The 22,239-nt window shown below is 38.7% G+C and overlaps 1 protein-coding gene across 3 annotated transcripts in view; it reads left to right on the forward strand.

Moving 5' to 3' along the window:
• The window catches only part of MTA3 (metastasis associated 1 family member 3), a 190,684-nt gene that overhangs the window by 107,164 nt on the left and 61,281 nt on the right, over positions 1 to 22,239 (forward strand). For all 3 annotated transcript variants that reach the window (XM_064364030.1, XM_064364031.1, XM_064364032.1), the window contains one exon: positions 13,569 to 13,757. In XM_064364030.1, coding sequence (XP_064220100.1) covers positions 13,569 to 13,757 — 189 coding nt within the window. The remainder of the gene's footprint in view (positions 1 to 13,568; positions 13,758 to 22,239) is intronic.

The raw sequence follows: 22,239 nt of genomic DNA on the forward strand, positions 1-22,239 counted from the left end.
AACTTTTAAAAACTTATAATGGATACTATTCATGTTTCTAAGGCTATAAAATCAGAATTAGTACTAATGGACTAGCACTGCAGTAAAAAATATGAAACACGAAATTTTTCTTCCTGCTAAATACATCATTAAGGCAATAATATTCTACATTACAGACACGTCTTTTTGTTGATGATCTATTACAGATGAGTGTGGAGACACTGCAGACTCTCCTAGGAGAATTGTTTGTGGTGTTATGGTCTATTAATCCATCTTTTTCTTTTAAATTTAAGCTTTAATGAGTTTCTTTCTTTTTTGGGGGTAAATACAGCCTTTTACTTTACTTTTTCTCCTACACATTTCACACAGTATATAGGAAACATCAGAAAATCACTATAGATTTGAACTTGGGAGAAATACAAAGAATTGTTTTAGCAACTTTGTTTAGGATGATTGGTGAAAAGATTTGTATTTACAAGTATAAGTTAATGGAAGGCTTGTGGTTATAATTTCTTAAAACTGGCTGGGCTTGGTGGCGTGAGGCTGAGGTGGGTGGATCACCTGAGGTCAGGAGTTCTAGACCAGCCTGATCACCATGGTGAAACCCCGTCTCTACTAAATACAAAGAAATAGCCAGACATGGTGGCACATGCCTGTAATTCCAGTTACTTGGGAGGCTGAGGCAGGAGAATCACTGGAACCCACGAGGTGGAGGTTACAGTGAGCTGAGATTGAGCCATTGCATACCAGCCTAGTCAACAAGAGCAAAACTCCATCTCAAAAAATAAAAATAAAATAAAAATCTTAAAACTCTGTATTTTGTGATAATACAAAAATAGTACAAAGGCTTCCTGTATTCATCTCATCCAGATTCCCCAGTTGTTACCATCTTTACCATATTTGCTTTATTATTCTTCTTATCGTCCAAAGACACAAAAATTACAGAATTTAGTTTAAGCATCTAATTGGTTTTCATTTATTCTATCTATAAAGTAGAACAAGTGTTCTGATGAGCTCAGCAGAGGTGATTGGCTTTATAGACGGAAAAGAGCAGAAGAAAAGCAGAAACAGGGAACAAGGAGCAGATTGTTTCAAAGCTGCTTTCTTTAAGATAGAAGGGACTTCCTTATCATGGCTACTCAGATAAACTGGCCCCTTCTGTTTGGCTGCTGTGAATCTAGGCACTTCACAAGTGACTGCCTTCTAGTTTGATCTGCTGGGGCCTCGTACAGGAGCTCAGTCCAAAATAATCGCCTCCCATAAACACTAACACTATTTACACATTATTGGTTCTTAACAGTTTGAAAGTAAATTTCAGAATAAATGTGCCTCTACTGCTAAATATTTGAGAGAGCATTTCCTTAAAAGGAAAAAAAAAAAAGGATATTCTCATATATTAGTTCAGTGTAGTCCTCAGACTCAGGAAGTTAACCTTGTTACAATACTTCTGTCTAATCTGGAGACTTTATTCAGATTTGTTAGTTGTCCCAGTAATGTTCTTTATGGCAAAAGAAAAAAGATTCTGGCCCAAGATCTCCTTGTGAATCACTTAGGACATTTAGTTGTTGTATCTTCATAGTCTCCTTCAATCCTGAATGATTTCCTAGTCTTTGTGTTTTATGACTGTGGTATTTTGAAGACTGCAGGCCACTTATTTTGTAGAATGTCCTTTGATGTGAGTTATGGTTATAATTTGATTTATAGTTAGGATAAATTTTTGTTCTACTTAAGCCCATTTTGGTTATTCCTGTCTAGGAGATTATGTATTTCCTCCTAAATTTTCAGATTTGTTAACATAATTTTTACAACATTTTTCAAGTAAACAAATTCCTATATTTGTAGTTACAAATAGATATTCCTTTTATTGTTTATATGTATCACATCCCCTAATTTTCTTGATTGTTTTGCCTGAGGTTTCTTTATTAGTTATCTAAAATAATAGGAACTTATTTTTTTAAAAAACTGGTATGTTTTCTATTTATTTTTACTCTTGTTTTCTTCCTTCTGCCTTTTTTTTTTTTTTTTTTTTTAGACAGAGTCTTGCTCTGTCGCCAGGCACACCAGGCTGAAGTGCAGTGGCGCGAGCTCAGCTCACTGCAACCTCCGCCTCCCGGGTTCAAGCAATGCTCCTGCCTCAGCCTTCCAAGTAGCTGGGACTACAGGTGTGCGCCACCACGCCCAGCTAATTTTTGTATTTTTTAGTAGAGATGGGGTTTCACCATGTTGGCCAGGATGGTCTCGATCTCTTGGCCTCATAATCTTCCCACCTCGGCCTCCCAGAGTGCTGAGATTACAGGCGTGAACCACTGTGCCCAGCCCTTCTGCTTTTCTTTAGGCTTACTCGAATATTCTTTTGCTAGCTTTTTAAATACCTTTTTTAAATTCTTTACTTTTCATGATAAATATTTAAGATTGTAAATGTCCCTCTAATTATCACCATGGCTGTAACACATATCTTTTAGTATGAAGTATTTTTATTATTTGGTTCTAAATATTTGCCAATTTGCCTTATAATTTTTAATTTAACTTGGGAGTTAATTTAGAAGGAAGTGTGGCTCCTATACCTATTTTAATTGCCTTTGAGGATGTGGTCAGAGAACATGTGTGCTACCAATTTTTTTCATGTCCTGAGATTTCCTTTAGGGCCTGGAATAGGATCCTCCCCAGTATTTTGCTCCCTAGGTCTTACTGACTCTGGCAGCATCAAAGTCTGATTCTTGTCATATCAGACTAGTAAAAAGGAAACTTGCTGTTTGGCTCTATTTCAGCATGTAGCAGTCTAGAAAATGGTAAAGGCCAAGGTCAGTGTGGAAGCTCAACTATTACATTTTTCAGAGGGATCATCACCTCTCCTTGCCTGTATTGGTTGTTCTCCAGTGTCTTCACACAGTTGCTTTCATATATTTGTCTGGTTTGTGCCAAGAGTCACAGCCGGTGGCAGTACATTTTAATTATGCTCTTAGTAAATTTGGAAATGACATCTAGGACCATGGGTTCCCTGTGGCCTATTGTCCTCTGTAGCTTTCTTGTGATGATAATTATAAAGAATCAGGTATGTTGGTGTACACCTGTAATCCCAGGTACATGGGAGGCTGAGGTGGGAGGATCACTTGAGGGCTTGAGGCCAGGAGTTTGAGACCAGCCTGAGTCAACATAGTGAGTCCTCTCTATTTAGAATTAAAAAAAAAAAAAAAAAAAAGGCAGACGTGGTAGCTCACACCTGTAATCCTAGCACTTGGGAGGCCAAGGCAGATGGATCACTTGAGGCCAGGAGTTTGAAACCAGCCCAGCCAACATGGTGAAACCCTGTCTCTACTAAAAATACACAAAATTTAGCCGGACATGGTGGTGGCTGTAATTCCAGCTACTTGGGAGGCTAGGCATGAGAATCTCTTGAGCCCGGGAAGTAGAGATTGCAGTGAGCTGAGATCACGCCCCTGCACTCTAGCCTGGGCCACAGAGCAAGACTCCACCTCAAAAAAAAGAAAACAGTAACCAAAAGGTGTGAGTACACACAAGAACATGGCTCAGGGTGTCTTTTAGGTTGATTTGATTGAATGCCAATTAAGTCTGTTGTATGAGGGATTTTGTTTATGCATTAAAGCAAAATTGAAAGAGAATGGCACATTTTTTTACATACAAAAACCTTTTTTTTTTTTGAGATGGTGTCTGGTTCTGTCACCCACACTGGAGTGCAGTGGCACAGTCTCAGCTCACTGCAACCTCTGCCTCTCCGGTTCAAGCGATTCTCCTGCCTCACCCTCCCAAGTAGCTGAGATTACAGGTGCGCACCATCATGCCCAGCTAATTTTTGTATTTTTAGTTTTGCCATGTTGGCCACACTGGGCTTGAACTCCTGACATCAAGTGATCCACATGAGAGTTTATTATAATCTTCCTCTGCTTGGGAAAAACCCATAAGGTCATTTAATTTTTAAATAGATACGATATTTGGAATGCTGTAATTTATGCAGGAAGTATATATGTGAAGTTTTTGTGAAAGTGTAACTGAACAAATCAATAAGGATGGCCCTTGACTTAGGGTGGTTCAACTTAACAATTTTCGGGGTTTTTTTTTACAATGGGTTTATCAGGGTAGTAAGTGGATTTTTGACTTATGATATTTTCAACCTATGATGAGTTTGTTGGGATGTAGCCATAAGTCGCAGAGCATTTGTAGTTAGTATTGAATACAGTATATGTGTATCAGTTAGCTGTTGTCATAATACTGCATTTTAGGTTGGGTTCCCTGGAAGCAGTTTCTGATAGCAGTTTTTATGTGGGAAATTTATTAGGGATTACCCTTGGGATCAACACTTGTGGAATAAAAGGGAAGGAGGCAGGATTGGTTAGTGGGAAGAGGTGGATACAATCCGATGAAGGCCTCAACTGACTCCAGCTGATTTAGGCCATCCCAAATCAGGGCGAAAGGCTAGGCCTTCACAGCCCTGCAATTGTTGGATGCAGGTTGCTCCAGGAAGGGTGTGTGGTCTTTCATGATGAATCATTCTTGTATTGAAATAATTCCAAAAAAATCAGCAGCTGAGGACTGTCTTGTTCACAACACTTCTGGCAACTAGGTGAATTAAGTTCTTTTTTTCTCAAAGAGGAAAACATATCTATTGCACTGCCCAAATTTCAGTGCTTTATATATATATTTGTATAAATATTTGTATATATAAACAAGCATTGATTTATATATTATATATAATATATAATAACAAGCATTGATTTCTGATACACTCATCTACAGATTGTCTAGGATTCTGCTGAGCTAGACTGGGCTCTGATGTAGGTGCCAAGCTATAGGTTGGGTCCAGATCTGCTCCATGTATCTCTCATCCTCCATGGACAAAACTCAGTAGCATAAGAGGGCAAGGCCAAATGTGCAAACACTTGTCAAGGCTCTCTCTTATGTCACATGTCCTAACATCCTATTTGCCAAGCAGGTCACATGGCCAAGCCCAACATCAGTGGAGTAGAAGAATATTCTCCTGTGGAGGTGTGGGGGAGGGAGTATTTGCTGAACAATAGTCCAGTCTACCCATAGTGTGGTTCTGCTTAACAAAAGATGAGAATTCCATTGCCAAAATTTCCTTGTCAGTCTTTCTCCTAAAATACTTCTTTTTGTCATCTCCATCTGTTATGAATGAGATGAAATGTGACAACACCTTCACTGCTTTTTGGCAGAGAGAACAGCTTGTGCTGAGTTCTTATGATTTTTACAATTTAGATTTGAATGGGTCGTGCAACGTGTATTGGTATCTCTATTGAAAAGATGGTATCTTTGCAAAGTATTTAATCTGGAGGGAAAAGGAAGACTTTTAGTTTAGATTTTTTGTTGTTGTTTGTTTTTAATATAGGCACTCAATACCATGCCAACCTAATTAAAAAATTTTAATTAATTTTTATAAAATTAAAAAAATTAATGCCCAGGCTGATCTTGAACTCCTGCCTTGGCCTCCCAAGGCCTCTCAAAAGCTCTGGAATTACATGCGTGAGCTAATGTACCTGGCCAACTTTTAGCTTTTCAATGTTTAGTTTCAAAATTCTTTTTCTATTTCTTTTCTTTTCTGTTTGTTTTTTTTTTTTGAGACGGAGTCTCGCTCTGTCACCCAGGCTGGTGTGCAATGGTGCAATCTTGGCTCACTGCAACCTCCGCCTACTGGGTTCAAGCGAGTCTCCTGTCTCAGCCTCCTGAGTAGCTGGGACTACAGGCACGTGCTACCACACCCAACTAATTTTTTTTATCGCCCCTCCCCACTCCAATTTTTGTATTTTTACTAGAAATGGGGTTTCACTGTGTTGGCCAGGCTGGTCTTGAACCCCTGACCTCGTGATCCACCTGCCTTGGTCTCCTAATGTGCAGGGATTACAGGCGTGAGCCACCACGCCTGGCCTCAAAATTCTTTTCTTATTTTAAATTGAGGTATACATATGGTAACATATATACAGTGCCCTACACTTTGTTACACAGCTTAAACATTTTTACCTATGTATGTATTCATGTGATCACCACTAGATGATAAAGAACATTGTTAGTATCTTCACAGCTTCCCTTCTAGTCCTCTCCAGTTAGGTAATCACTATTTGGCCTTCTCTCACAATCGATTAGTTGTTCATTTTTTCAAACTTCTCTGGCATTTCCAATTTTTATTATGTTATTGATAAACAACAAGTCTTTTGTCCTGTGTTGTGTTACTGTATTTTTTCTTAGCTTATTTACCCTACATTTTCTCTACTGGATTTTGTCTCTTCTGTTATAGAAACTGTATTCTTGTAAAGCTCTTAAGGGTAAGATTAGACTACATAAAGTCCATTCAAAAGAAACTTCTGTGTGTATGAGAAAGGTAGGGTTTATATGGACTTCTGGCACATAATGTCCTCTGATTTCCTTTGTGAAGCTGATCAGTTTCAAAGGAATTATTTCCTAGTTACTCCACAGTGTACATACCTGATCAGTGTTTACTTTCTACACATACTGACCAGTACTGTACTCTTCCTTTGGTGTGTGGTATAAAGGTGGGCTTTGGAGGTTTCATATCTCCTAGTCAGCAGTAATTTCAATATATTCTTTCTCATTTGATTTGAGACAGTCCAGGAGCTCTTCCTCTGAATGCAAATAGTTCCTTCAGTGTTCAGGAACACAAACTAAACGCTGAAGAACAGAACCTTTGAAACAACGAATATAATCATTTTTTGTCACAGTCACTTTATGAAGGCTAACACTAATACTACTTTGGTTCTTTGAAGCCTTAATCGGGTAACAGCCCATCATCATTTAAAAAAGTACCCATAAGAAAAGCAATTTCATTCATTTAACGTGAACACAAAACTGAAAATCCATTTATGCTTTGAGTGGTTGGTGTAGTATCAGCTGAGAAAAATGCACTTAATTCTGTGACTGGTTTCAGAGCACTTGTTAATTATAAAAATTTCTTTGGGTTGGGTGCAGTGGCTCATGCTTGTAATTCCAGCACTTTGGGAGTCCAAGACGGGCGGATTGCTTGAGCTCAGGAGTTGGAGGCCAGCCTGGGCAACATGACAAAACCCTGTCTCTGCTAAAAATACAAAAATTAGCTGGGCATTTTGGCATGCACCTGTAGTCTCAGCTACTCGGGAGGCTGAAGTGGGAGGATCACCTGAGCCCAGGAGGCAGAGGTTTCAGTGAGCTGAGATCACGCCACTGCACTCCAACCTAAGCAAAAGAGTGAGACCCTGTCTCAAAAAAAAGAAATTACTTTTATTTTGAGGAATTTTAGCATTTTTGAATATCATTTACTCTTTGTTTTGTCATTTATTGTAAATTCAGAAAGTTTAAAAAATAATTGTTTACGGGATTATTAACCGTAAAGGTCCCTAAATGCTATGGATCTTTCTTTTCATTTTCATGAGGTCAGTTATTAAGAAACAGTCACAGTAGTCCTTCCTTTCCATGAAGGGATATATTTCAACACCCTCAGTAGATACCTGAAGCCAAGGATGGCACTGAACCAGACTGTTTTTTCCTCTACACTATACTTAACATAAAGTTTACTTTATAAATTAGGCATAGTAAGAGATTAACAAGAATAATTATACCATTACTGTTAATGGTATAACAATATACCATTATAAAAGATACATGACTGTGCTTGATATGGTTTGGCTCTGGGTCCCCACCAAATCTCATCTTGTAGCTCCCATAATGCCCACGTGTTGTGGGAGGGATGGCGGTGGGGTTGGGGATAACTGAATCATGGGGGTGGATCTTTCCTGTGCTGTTCTCATGATAGTGAATAACTCTCATGTGATCAGATGGTTTTATTTTATTTTTATCAATATGGAGTCTCACTCTGTTGCCCAGGCTAGAGTGCAGTGGTGCAATGTTGGCTCACTGCAACCTCCGCCTCCCGGGTTCAAGTGATTCTCTTGCCTCAGCCTCCTGAGTAGTTGGGATTACAGGCATGTGCCACCACGTCCAGCTAATTTTTTGCATTTTAGTAGAGACGGGATTTTGCCATGTTGTCCAGGGTGGTCTCAAACTCCTGAGCTCAGGAAATCTGCCCACCTCAGCCCCACAAAGTGCTGGGATTATAGGTATGAGCCACCACACTCAGCCCTGATAGTTTTAAAAATGGGAGTTTCCCTGCACAACTTCTCTCTTTTTTTTCCTGTCACCATCCACATAAGATGTGTCTTGTTCCTCTTTGCCTTCCACCATGATTGTGAGACCTCCCCAGCTGTGTGGAACTGTTAAGTCCAATAAACCTCTTTCTTTTGTGAATTGCCCAGTCTCAGGTATGTCTATCAGCAGCATGAAAACAGACTAATACAGTGCTCTCCCTCTCTGTCTTTCTCACACACACAAATATCTTACTATACTGCATTCATCTACTTTGAGACTGTGGTTGACTACAGGTAACTGAAACCTTGGAAAGTAAAATCACGAATAATGGGGTCTACTATATTATTTTCAGAGTTGATGTAGAAGTGTGTAAAAGTATATACTACAGCTAAACTGCACAGTCTAGTGAGGTTAGCTGCCAAATTTAGCTGATTCTGATATTTGCAGAGCAAAATCCTAAGAACTAAGATCAATTCTTGGTGGTTTTTTCAACCTCTGCTACAGGAGAGTGAGAGGAAATTCACTTGAAAGTTGGAAGTCATTGTTCCATGGTTGTGACACATACAACAAAAGGCTACACATGGCCAGTGGCCTTTGCTGTGATTATAATTAGGAAATTGATCATGAAATCCCTACTTTTGTTTTGTGAAATCCAGTGACTTTTTTTTTCTTTCTTTTTTTTTTTTTTTTTGACAGAGTCTCGCTCTGTCGCCCAGGCTGGAGTGTGGTGGCGCAATCTTGGCTCACTGCTACTTCCACCTCCTGGGTTCAAGCGATTCTCCTGCCTCAGCCTCCAGAGTAACTGGGATTATGGGTAACCACCACGATGCCCAGCTAAGTTTTATAGAGACAGGGTTTCACCATGTTGGCCAGGCTGGTTTCTGACTCCTGACCTCAAGTGATCCGCCCACCTCAGCCTCTCAAAGTGCTGGCATTGTAGGTGTGAGCCACCTTGCCTGGCTGCAGTGATTGTAAGTGAGATGTTAACACTTGTTAAAGCAGTTAATTACTGTACCTAAACATGTCTACATGTTCAAAATATTGCCTTTAGCTCTGTGAACAAATTCATAATCTATACCCTTATCAATATCACAGTTAATGCATCACTGTGTGTGTGTATATATGTATATATATACACACATACATATACATACATATTAATGCATACTTTTGCTAATAATGTTTTCACTTTAATAGATGTTAGTTGATATTTGAGCTCTCCCATAGTCTCCTAGCAGATAGTGAGGGATCACTTAAAATCTATTTTTAAAAAATACAAATAAGAAAAGATCTTTCACATACATTTTCATTTGACCGGTAGGCAGCACGGATATTCTTCTCATGTAACAGTCAAGGAAAGTGAGTCTCAGAGCAGTTAACTGATGTGGTGCCCCAGGTTCTACAGTTAGTAAATACTTTGTATTAATATCAGTCTTTGACCTAAAACTTCAGCACCCAGCTTACCCTCATGCTTGCCTTATTCTCAGGAATAATGAAGGTAAAATGAATTCAAGGCTAGAAAAATACTTTGAGAGAAAAATCACTGTAATTGTACTTAGAAAGTATAATTTTTCATGATATTATGGCTCACTCCTCTTCTTATCCCAACTTGTATGTGAACCCCAGATTTTATATTGTCTCTGTTCTGTGCTTCACTAAGCAACTAAGTAAGGCAGGGAACAGTGTGATTCTGTTTAAAGTTATATAAGTTACAGTTGGAGTAACTGCTATCATTAAGCAAATTGAAAACAGCACAGAAAGGCCAATGTGCAGCTAGGCTTCACTAAAGCACAGAGCAAAGCAAGGCAAGATGATCAGATAGGGCATGATAGCCTAGAAGGAAAACGTGGTGTCAGATTTCCGACTGGCACACACAGTTACATAAGGCATAGTGGTGGCAAACGAGTTATTTGTTCCACACTATATAAACAAGAACAGAAGATTCATAGGAACCCATGCAGAAGCATCTTATGTTACACATACCTCTCCAGCTGCCTACAGGGAATATAAACAATAGTGTCATCGTCATTTTAAAGAATGACTGTACCTATGCTCATTTTTAAAGCTACACCAAGGATTACCTCCATGCTAAACTTCATTGGCAAAAATACAACCAGTACCATAATTCTTCATCAGACTAATAAGCAGAATATCTTTTAAGATGATGAATTAAATGGCTGTGTTTAGTTTTTTTTTTTTTTCCACTTTGGATTCTTCTGCTTTAAGACTCTAAACAATTTATATCGAGTATTTATAGATGATGCTAAGTGTGTTTATAATAGTAAAATATGATAGGTGAATGTAACATATTTAAAGAATTCTATAGCATCTAGCTAGAAAAGATTATATAATATACAAACTATTCAAGTTATAGAAACCATTTTTTAGCGTCTTTTCGACCAAGAAGAATCCTATCCAGCACACTTCTCCTGAGGTAGTTCATATTTATCTTTCATTCCTGTGAATTCGAGGGGAAGCAGTTCTATTTCTGGATTTTCTGGGGTAACAACTCCTAAGTGATGCGTTAAAAAAACAAAGCAGTGTTAGGTTTCTCTAGTTCTTTTCATAAGGCTACCAACACCTTTGTTCAGCATCCGGGACCTCTAAGCACCTCCAGAACTGCTTGATCTTGAAGTTAGCAATGTTCTAATGGGCCACAGTGACAGTTGCAATGGCCTAGCTGGCACCTGAGACCTTGACTGGTGGCGGGCTTGGAGATGCACTACTTATGCCAAAAGCTAAATTTTTAAGATTTCTATTGGCTGGAAGGAAATAGACCCTTTTGTAGCTCCCTTAAAAAAAAAAAAAAGAGTTCTATTGTTGCATAGAAGTGGTGCCTATCCCCATTTCTGATTTTTTTAATAAATAGGAGATACTTTGTATAAAAGGTGCAAGACTTGAAGTTCATGTGTTAGAAAGTCTGGGTGGGGTTGAGAGGTGGGGAGAAAAACAGAACTAGTTTTCACCTGGACAAGAATGAGATCACTTTGCCAACCAAATCTCTGTAGCACCCGTGTGCTAACCTGTGACATAGGTAGAGCTGATCATGCTGTTTTTCAGTTTTCCTGTTACACATACAATTACATGTATGTACATGCTATGAATAACTCTCTTTCCAGTAGGAAAATAAAATCAAATGTTTCTCAAAACTTGAAGTTTTGGAACCTAGTTATTCATTGTTCAGATTGGAGGAAAATACCTTTAAAAAAAAAAAAAAAAAGAAGAAGGGCTGAATGCAGTGGCTCATGCCTGTAATCCCAGCACTTTGGGAGGCCATGGCAGGTGGACCTCATGAGGTCTGGAGTTCAAGACCAGCCTGGCCAACATGATGAAACCCTGTCTCTACTACAAATACAAAAAATTAGCCCAGTGTGTGGCAGATGCCTGTAATTCCAGCTACTCAGGAGGCTGAGGCAGGAGAATCACTTGAACCTGGGAGGCAGAGGTTGCAGTGAGCCAAGATTGTGCCACTGGACTCCAGTCTGGGCAACAATAGCAAAACTCTGTCTAAAAAAAAAAAAAAAAAAAAGCAGGGCATTACTCTGTTGCTCAGGCTAGAGTGCAGTGTCATGATCTCAACCTCAACCTCAACCTCCCCCCTGGGCTCAAGGGAATTGTCTCATCTCAGACTCCCGAGTAGCTGAGATTACAGGCAGTGTGCCACCATGCCTGGTTTGTTGTTGTTGTTTGTTTGCTTTGGTAGAGACAGGGTTTCACTGTGTTGCCAAGACTGGTCTTGAAGTCCTGGGTGCCAGCATTCTGCCCACCTTGGCCTCCCAAAGTGTTGGGATTATAGGCGTGAGCCACTGTGTCTGGCCGGAAAATGCTTTTTCAGTAAGCTAGACCTAAATTACTTTTTGCAAAAGTAACCTCGAGCCCAAGAGTTCAAGGTTACAGTGATTACGTGTTCTAATCTATTTTTTTTCCTTTCAAACTGTGCTTCAACTCACTCTCCCACGAAATATACAGGAAACCCGTAATGGCCTTGCTGTTCCAAGCAAGCCTGGCCATTTATTCTTTGTCTTCTAAAATCTCAATCAAGTTACCACATTAACATGAATATGTAATTTTGTTTTGTTTTGCTTTTTCTGTGCAGCAGGTTTATAATTTTGTCTTAAACATTGTACTCTGCCCCGTTGTTTTCTTTCCACCTTAATACATGATTCCTTAACCTGACCTAAGAAGATATTTTTCTCACTTTCTTATACATAATCTGTATATTTTCCCCTGGCTAAGGATGGCTGTGCTGTACCTTGCCCAATAGCTGAAGTGACTTTGATATTTTTATTATTTTAATTTTTTTTTTTTACATTTTTTTAATTGCATTTTAGGTTTTGGGGTACATCTGAAGAAGGTGCAAGATTGTTGCATAGGTACACACATGGCAGTGTGATTTGCTGCCTTCCTCCCCATCACCTATATCTGGCATTTCTCCCCATGGTATCTCTCCCCAACTCCCCACCCCCTATTATTTTAATTTTTATTTTTTGAGATAGGGTCTCACTCTGTTGCCCAGGCTGGAGTGCAGTGACACAGTCACAGATCACTGCAGCCTCAACTACCTGGGCTCAAGCAGTCCTCCCACCCCAGCCTCCCAAGTAGTTGGGACTACAGGTGTGCACAACCAGGCCCAGCTAATTTTTTGTGTATTTTTGTAGAGACAGTGTCTAGCTATGTTGCCCACATTGGTCTCAAACTCCTAGGCTCAAGTGGTCCTCCCACCTCGGCTTCTCAGAGTGCTGGGATTACAGGCATGAGCCACCATGTCTGGATAGACTTTCAAGGTTACAGTGAGCTATGATTAGGCCACTGCACTCCAGCATGGGTAACAGAGCAAGAGCCTATCTCAAATAAATAAATAAACAAAAATAAAAAAGATATAATCCTAGCACTTTGGGAGGCTGAAGTGGGAGAATCATTTGAGCCGAGGAGTTTGAGATCAGCCTCGGCAACATAGTAAGACCCCATATCTACATAAAATAAAAAAATTAGCCAGGCATAGTGGCACATGGCTTTGGTCCTAGTTACTCAGGAGTCTGAGGCAGGAGGATTGCTTGAGCCCAGAAGGTTGAGGTTGCTGCTGTACTCTTGCCTGGGAATAGAGGGAAATGAGAGAGACCAGCCTGGCCTCTCTCATTTAGCTGAGATTGTGCCACTGCCCACGCTTGTTGTCCTAGTTACTCAGGAGGCTGAGGCAGGAGGATTGCTTGAGCCGGAAAGGTTGAGGCTGCTGCTGTACTCTGGCCTGGAAATAGAGGGAGATCCTGTGCTCCCCTACCGCAAAATAAGGGTACAAGTCAACATTTTCTAAAGCAATAAATGATATCCTAAATAATTTTTAGTAATTTGTTTAAAATTTCGTTAAAAAATAAATAAGTATATTGTTAATTGTATCATTTATTTTATTGTTTCTATTCTTAAATAATGTAGCATGTTTGCATTTCTGGTTGATATTTTCTGTTCATTTTGTTTCTTTTCTTTAGTTTCATGCTATGGATACATTGTATAGACACAGCTATGATTTGAGCAGTGCCATTAGTGTGTTAGTACCACTTGGAGGACCTGTTTTATGCAGAGATGAAATGGAGGAATGGTCAGCCTCTGAAGCTAGCTTATTTGAAGAGGCACTGGAAAAATATGGCAAAGACTTCAACGACATACGGCAAGATTTTGTAAGTAGAAAATAATGAGTAAAATAAAATGTTGAGATGGGAATATTCTATCTGTTTTAGAAATCTGGTAAACCTTACAGTATTCATTTAGCAAGCTTGTGAGTTAGTAATTTTTATCTGCTCAAAGTAAAATGAAGGCCAGTCTTGTTTTTTTTAATTTTATTTATTAATTTTTTTAAAAGCCAGTCAAGTGAAGCAGTGGGAGTGGAGAAGGAACAAAGAAATCTGTAACCGGTTGTGATCAATTAGTTGTAAACACCACTGCACTAGGACCAGCCGAAGGCCAGTCTTATAAAGGGAGAAACTGTTAATTGTTTGGAGGAGTAATTAAGTAATTGTATCAAACCAGGCGTGGTGGCTCACGCCTATAATCCCAGCACTTTGAGAGGCTGAGGTGAGTGGATCACAAGCCAGGCCAATATGGTGGAACCTTGTCTCTGCTAAGAATATAAAAAATTCGCCAGGCATGGTGGCGCATGTTTGTAGTCAGAGCTACTCTGGCTGAGAAAGGAGAATCACCTGAACCCAGGAGGCGGAGTTTGCAGTGAGCCGAGATCACACCACTGTACTGCAGCCTAGGTGACAGCAAGACTCCATCTCAAAAACAAAACAAAACGAAAACCCCACACTATCAGAAAGTCCTGTGTTTTTGGTGTAAACTTGGCAATATTATTTTATCCTGTTTACCTCTCTCTGAGTTCCAATTTAAAATATGGTCAGCTCTTCTCACCATTTACACTAAACAATCTGATCTCTGCTTTTAGATGAGTTGCTCTGCTTTAAGCCTTCTGTATTTTTCTAGTTCTCTTACTAATTGTTGAGCCTGAATTTGATCTGGACCCGTAATGAAATGACCTCTGCCAAGCACAGTAGAAGAATTTGTTTTATAGGCTTTTCATCTTTGATTCTTTTTAATGATATAGAGCAGTGGTCCCCAACCTTTTTGGCACCAAGGACCAGTTTTGTGGAAGACAGTTTTTCCATGGATAGTGGGTGGAGGGAGGTTTCAGGATGACTCAAGTGCATTTCGTTTATTGTGCACTTTATTTCTATTATGATTACATTGTAATATATAATGAAATAATGATATGGCTCACCATAATGGAGAATCAGTGGGAGCTCTGAGCTTGTTGTCCTGCAACTAGAAAGTCCCATCTGGGGGTGATGGGAGATAGTGACAGATCATAAAGCATTAGGGTCTCATAAGAAGTATGCTACCTAGATCCCTCACACGCGCAGGTCACAATAGGGTTTGTGCTCCTTTGAGAATCTGATGCCACTACTGATCTGACAGGGCAGAGCTCAGGTAGTAATGGGTGTAATGTGGAGCAGCTATAAATACAGATGAAGCTTCCTTCGCTTGTCCACTCACCTCCTGCTGTGCAGCCCAGTTCCTGGTGGGTCTATGGCCCGGGGGTTGGGGACCCTTGATAACAGGGTATCGTGTGTGTGTGTGTGTGTGTGTGTGTGTATGTATAATAGGTTTGGTTTATACACACACACACCATATATTTTAAAACATATATATATATTTGAGACAGAGTCTCGTTCTGTCGCCAGGCTGGAGTGTAGTGGTGCAACCTCAGCTCACTGCACCCTCCACCTCCCGGGTTCAAGCAGTTCTCTGCCTCAGCCTCCTGAGTAGCTGGGATTACAGGCATGTGCCACAAGACCCAGCTAATTTTTGTATTTTTAATAGAGACAGGATTTCACCATATTGGCCAGAATGGTCTTGATCTCTTGACCTCATGATCCTCCTGCCTCGGCCCCTCAGAATGCTGGAATTACAGGCGTGCACCACTGTGCCTGGCCATGTATTTTTTATTATTAAAATTTTTTTCTATCAGCTTTACTGAGGTATAATTGACAAATAGAAAATATATGTTTTCAAGGTATACAATATGATGAGTTGATATACATTGTGAAATGATTAACACAGTTAACACATTCATCACCTCACTTATTTACCCCATGCAGTGGGGTAAATGTATGTACTATAGTAAAATGTAATTTGTTTTATCTTTGTATTTATGGACAGACCGTCTTTAGTTAAGCTTATAATTTCTTTGAAATGGTAGAATTTCCGTTTGATATTTTCATAAATAGCTTTCTATGGAAGTCATCCTTTATTTTAAATTATGAAAATAAAATCTTTATAGACTGTTAGATATTTTAGCCTGCCTTTTATGTTGCTGAATCTTTATTGAATTATTTGACACAAAATTATTACTTACCAATAGAGGTTGATAAATTAAGTCCCAAACACAGTAATTAAAACTGTTAGTGTCACTGATAATTTGTTCTTCTGGCAAAACTTCACTCATACCCAAATTGTTACATGCCATGATTTAAATTTGTAGGATGCACAGCTGAGAATTTAAAATGTATTAGTATTTAGCTTCAGATGGTCAGAATAAAATAATAGTGCAATTTTATTAATATAACCGTTATTAATGTAATAGAGCTACAACTACATAGAAATTGCAAAGAATAAAACCTAATCAATCAAATCTACACTGTGAGGCTTAATACAAATTTAAAAAAGAGAAAATACCTGACAATAAAATACCTGCAGATCTGATAAAGGAGTAGAAGGTGAGAAACACTAAAGTGAAAATGCTTTTCTCTGCACTGAATGTAATACCTCATTCTAGTGATGTTTACTGAGTCCCTGTAACATGCCAGGCCTGCAAAAAGGCACTAGGCCTGCAACAAAAATTTAATGTGGTCTTTACTTCAGGGAATTAGTTCATAGTTAAAATCAAGAGATTGAAATATACGCCCAAGTACAATATAATTATTTCTGTCAGTACATGAACAAGTATATAGGAATATAGGATTAATTGTGCCAGAGTGGGAGAGGCTTGATGAAGTTAACTGGCATTTTAGCTGGATTTCTAATAGGTAAAGAGAGAAAAGAGCAGATAGCAAGGTAACACTGAGGTGTGAAACTTACAGCACTCCTGGGCACTTAACACAGGACTAGAAGATAACTCTATGAACCATAGGTTAGTGCAATATACTTGGACATAAAGGCTGGTATTGGTATCAGATAAAATTAACTGTACGAAAATTAACTGTATGAAAATAGCAGTAATACTGTTAGGTGGTTTTTTGTTGCCTTCATGATTTAACAAAATTACAGATTTGTAGCATGATATACATTAGTTTTTCTTTTGTTTTACCATAGCTTGTTTGAATAGAAAGCTTATTGAAACATTAAATACTAGGGAAGATGAAGAAACAGTCATTAGGTTGGGCCTCCAAGATTGTGACTTTGAAAGCCACACTTCAGAACAGTCCAGCTCAGAATACTGCCATCCCTGCTGTGATTAGAAACCTAACTGCTGAATTAGGAAGCTGCCACTCTACCTGTGACTTCAACGTGCTGTCTCTCCCTTGAACCCCACCAGCAGGGTGCCAGTGCATCCATGGTGCAACCTAAATTATATCCAGAATCTTAGATGAAAGGGAGTCTGGAAAATGTGCATTTTAACCATGCTGACTGCCCCCTAGGTCATGGTTGTTGAAGGGCCTGTCCATATTAAATTTGTTGTATTTTGGAGACTGGAATTGGCTACCTATGTCGAAAACCCTTAAAGTAAACAGGATGGAGTGTCAGAGTGTTAACTGCTCAAAAGGTTTTGTGTTTTTTTTTTGTGGTCGTTGGTGTTTTTAAACTTCTTATCCTCTCTTTCCTTCCATACTTACAAAAGTAATATATAAACCTCATAGGAAATAAAATACATATAATGTTATTTCCTATAATGCCATCACAGGTACATGATGTTGTTGGGGTACTGTATTTCTTATGACATGAAGTTTTAAGAAGTGTCCTTTTAGAAATTGTCAGGTGGTATATGCAACAAAAAGTCTCCTGGGCTTCCTCTGCTTAAATACTAGAGCTTTACCTAAGCACTGAGCAACTGTGTCATAATGGTGAGTTTTTTAAAGTGGTTTCGTCCCACTACCCAAAAGTGATAATTGATTATTTTCTGCTACCACTGTCTTAGTTTTCCCAAGTGAATGACTATATTATTGTGTTTGTACATTTAAGAACAAATTGCGTAGAAGGCACATATTCAGGTATAGGTATTTTTATATTTAGTGTTTAGTGATAGCTTTAGTCCTGAAGCTTAATTTAACTTATTTCAAAATTTATACACAGTAAAATTCACTCCTTTACAGTTTTTTACAGTTAAAGTTCTGTGAATTTTTGTAAATGCATACTCTCATAACCATCATTACAGGCTGGTCATGGTGGCTCACGCCTGAAAATCTCAGCACTTTGGGAGTCTGAGGCAGGGGGATTGCTTGAGCCCAGGAGTTCAAGACCAGCCTGGCAACATAGTGATACCCTGTTTCTTAAAAAACAAAACAAAACCAGGCTGGGTACAGTAGCTTGTGCCTATAATCCCCAGCACTTTGGGAGGCCAAGGTGGGTGGATCACTTGAGGTTAGGAGTTTGAGACCAGCCTGGCCAACATGGTGAAACCCTGTTTCTACTAAAAATACAAAACAACTAGCTGGGCATGGTAATGCAGGCCTGTAATGCCAGCTACTCGGGAGGCTGAGGCAGGAGAATTGCTTGCATCCAGGAGGTGGAGTTTGCGGTGAGCTGAGATCACACCACTGCACTCCAGCTTCAGTGATGGAGCAAGACTTCATCTAAAAAAAAAAAGGGTTGGAGGGCTAGGCATGGTGACTCACACCTGTAATCCAAGCACTTAGGGAGGCTGAGGTGGGCAGATCACTTGAGACCAGGAGTTTGAGACCAGCCTGGCCAACATGGTGAAACCCAATCTCTACAAAAACATACAAAAATTAGCCTGGCCTGGTGATACATGCCTGTACTCCCACCTGCTTGGGAGGCTGAGGCATGAGAATTGTTTGAACCCGGGAGGCGGAGATTGCAGTGAGCCGAGATTGCACCACTGCATTCCAGCCTGGGTGACAGTGTAAGACTGTCTCCACAAACAAACAAAACTCATCACCACAATTAAGACACAATATAGTTCATCACTTCTCCTGTCAAGTCTCCCCTTTTATTATCAACCTCTACCCTAACTCTTACCCTGGCAACCACAGATTTATTCTCCATCTCTATAGTTTTGCCTTTTTCTGAACACAGTGTTAAGTAGAATCATTTAGTAGTATGTAACCTTTTAATTTTGCTTTCTTTTACTTAACATAATGCATCTGGTATTCATCAGTGTTGCTGCATATATCAGTAGTTCATTTTCATGGCTTAGTAGTACTATTCCATGTGTGAATGTGCACAGTTTATTCATTCACCTGTTGAAGGGTGTTTGAATTGTTTCTGATTTTTGTTGATTATGGATAAAGTTGCTGTAAACATATTGCATGCTAGTTTTTGTGAACATAAGTTTTTGTTTCTCTTGGGAAACACTAGCCGTGGGGTTGCTGGGTCTTACATGATAACTGTGTGTTTAACTTTATACGACAACTACCTCTGTTAGCTTTATAACATATCAGTGTAGCCAGACTGAACCACATTTTCCAGAATTCCCTTCCCAGTATGTTGCCCTTTAGGGTGGGCCTTGAGAAATTCTAGTGCAGGATTTGGAGAGCAGAAATGAAGCATCAGACATTTTTGTAGCTCATATGTGTTCTCATTTATCTGCTGACCCACCTTGTTGGCATGAGGCAATGTTGGGACTGTAGTTGCTCTGTCTTCCGTAGGATCCTCCTTCATCTTCTCTGACTCCAGGACAAGGTGTGTGTTTGTGTGTTTAGCACCATGAAGAAAGCCTTAGTTTCTGCAGAATATGCATACCATTAGGGTCAAAGCCAGTCACCACTGACAAGAGTTTTTCCCATCCTTGTAAGCTCCAACTTGTGCTGTTGTATTTTGCTAGTTCAAATGCAAATGGATACAGCCACTTTGGAAAACAGTTCACTTATCAGTCAGGATTCAGTTGGAGAAAAAGGACCATGAAGACAGGTATGGCATGATCATAGTTCACTGCAGCCTCAAACTCCTAGGTTCAAGTGATCCTCTTGTCCTCAGCCTTGCACGTAACTGGGACTGCAGGCGTGTGTGTGCACCACCATGTCTAGCTAACTTTTTTAAAAAATTACTATATTTTGTATAGATGTGGTCTCACCATGCTGCCCAGGCTGGTCTTGCTTGGGCTCAAGTGATCCTCCTGCCTTGACCTCCCAAGTTGCTGGGATTAAAGGCATGAGCCACCGTGCCTGACACATTATTGTCATTTTTTAAAATGCCATTGTAATAAGTTTGTAGTAGCATTTCATTTTGGTTTTAATTTGCATTTTCCATAAAGATTAATGATAACCATCTTTTCATGTGTTTCATTGCCCAACATATGTCCTTGATGTGAAATATTTTTCAAAATCTTCTGCTTATTTTAAAAATTGGCCTTTTCTATTTGTTGATTTTGAGAGTTTGTTATGTATTTTGAATTCAAGTTTTTATTTTTTTGTCACATTCTCTCCTAATCTGCAGCTTTTATACATTTATCTGGTATTCTACAGCCTTGTGAATCTCTTGCAATAGTTATAGTTGTTTTTTTGGTATATTCTTTGGGACTTTCTACTTAGACAATCATGCTGCCTGTGCATAAAGGGCAGTTTTGGTTTTTATTTCCCATCTATATGCCTTTCATTTATTTTTAGTTATTTATTTGCCTACTGCATTGGCTAGCGTCTCTAATACAGTGTTCAAAAGAAGTGATAAGAGCAATATGCTTTTCTTGTTCCTTATCTTAGGGGAAATTCACTCATTTTTTTACTATTACATGTGGGATCAGCTGTGATTTGTTTTGTTTTTGTATGTGTCTTTTAATGACGAGCAAATTCCTTTCTAATTTTCTGAGAGTTTTTTTTTTAAATCATGAATGATGTTGAATTGTAAGATGTGTTTTATGCATCAGTTGTGATTATAGGATGTTTATCTTTTTGTCTTTTGATGTGGTGAATAACACTGATTAATTTGTGATTGTTGAAAACAACCAGTGTACCTGGCTTATCACTTCCACTTGGTGATGAGGTTTGTTTTAATGTAGTGCAGAATTTGATTTCCCAATATTTTGTTAAGGATGTTTGCATCTGTGTTTTTGAAATTTATCTTTTTAAATTGACAAACTAAGACTTAATTTACATTTGTTGTGTGTAACATGTTTTGAATCTATGTTAATAATTAATACAGACCTTTTAGTTCCTTGTAATTTCTTTGGTTTTATCTCAGGCTAATGATGTCTACTTAGAATGAGTTGAGAAGTATTCTCTTTTCTGTTTTCTGAAACTGTTTTTGTAGACTTAGGCCTTAAATGTTTGGTTGAGTTCGCTAGTGAAGAAGTCATCTCTTTTTGGAAGATTTTAAAACTATGAAGTCATTTTATTTGATAGATAGAGGTCTTTTATTGTTACCTCTTTCTTCTTGAGTGAGTTTGGTAGTTTGTCTTTCAAAGGATTTGCCCCTTTTATCTTAAGTTGTCTAGTTTATTATTATAAGATGTTTATAATAGGAGTTTAGAGTATTCTCATGTTATCCTTTTACGGTCTGTAGCATGGATCTGTAGTTACATCTGCTCTCTCATTCCTGATACTGGTAATTTGTGTCTTTTTTTTTTCTTTTTTCCTTATCAGTCTGGCTAGGAGTTTTATCAGTGTTGTTGAACTTTGCAAAAAACAAACAAACAAAAACCCGGCTTTTGGTTTGATTGACTTTTCTCTATTTTCTGTTTCATTGATTTCTGCTCGTGTCTTTATTACTTCTTTCCTTTACATTGCTTTGGACTTAATTGCTTTTTCTTTTCCTAGTATCTTATGATTGAAGCTTAAGGCTACAGATGTGGTAACACACTCCGTAGTCCCAGCTACTTGGGAGTTTGCAAAGCGAAGCAGGAGGATCGCTTGAGCCTGGGATTTTGAGGCTGCAGCATGCTATGATCATGCCTGTGAATCTACTGCACTCCAGCCTGGGCAACATAGCTTTACCCCATCTCAATTAAACAAAAAGATTGAAGTTCACATCATTTATTTGAAACAGTTCTTCAGATATAAGCACTTAATGGCAGTACAATAATGAATTCAGCTTTGCTTGAAAAACTCTGCTGTTACTTAAAACATATTTCTTTTTTTATGCAATTCACTTTTTTCTTTTTCTTATTCAGTACTGTAAAGATGTCTCTCTATCTGATGTACCTAATTTCTGATGAGAAGTTCTTGTGATGTGATGTTTCTTTTGCTTTGTCTTCAAGATTTCTGTCTACTTTTGGTTTTTAGCATTTTTACTTCCACAATGTGCCCAAATGTGTTTTTCTTTTTCTTTTTCTTTTTTGTTTTCATTTTTTTCTTTATTTTGTTTGTCCAAATGTGTTTTTCTTTGTAATTATTCTATTTGTAATTATCTGAGCGTCCTAGAGCTATTTTTTTCCCATTAATTTTGGATAATTCTTAGCCATTTTCTTTTTAAACATGTTTCTTTTCTTTTTAA

Source organism: Aotus nancymaae, unplaced genomic scaffold (genome assembly GCF_030222135.1).
Source record: "Aotus nancymaae isolate 86718 unplaced genomic scaffold, 86718_ANA_hifiasm-v0.15.2.pri h1tg000057l, whole genome shotgun sequence".
Lineage (NCBI taxonomy): Eukaryota > Metazoa > Chordata > Mammalia > Primates > Aotidae > Aotus > Aotus nancymaae.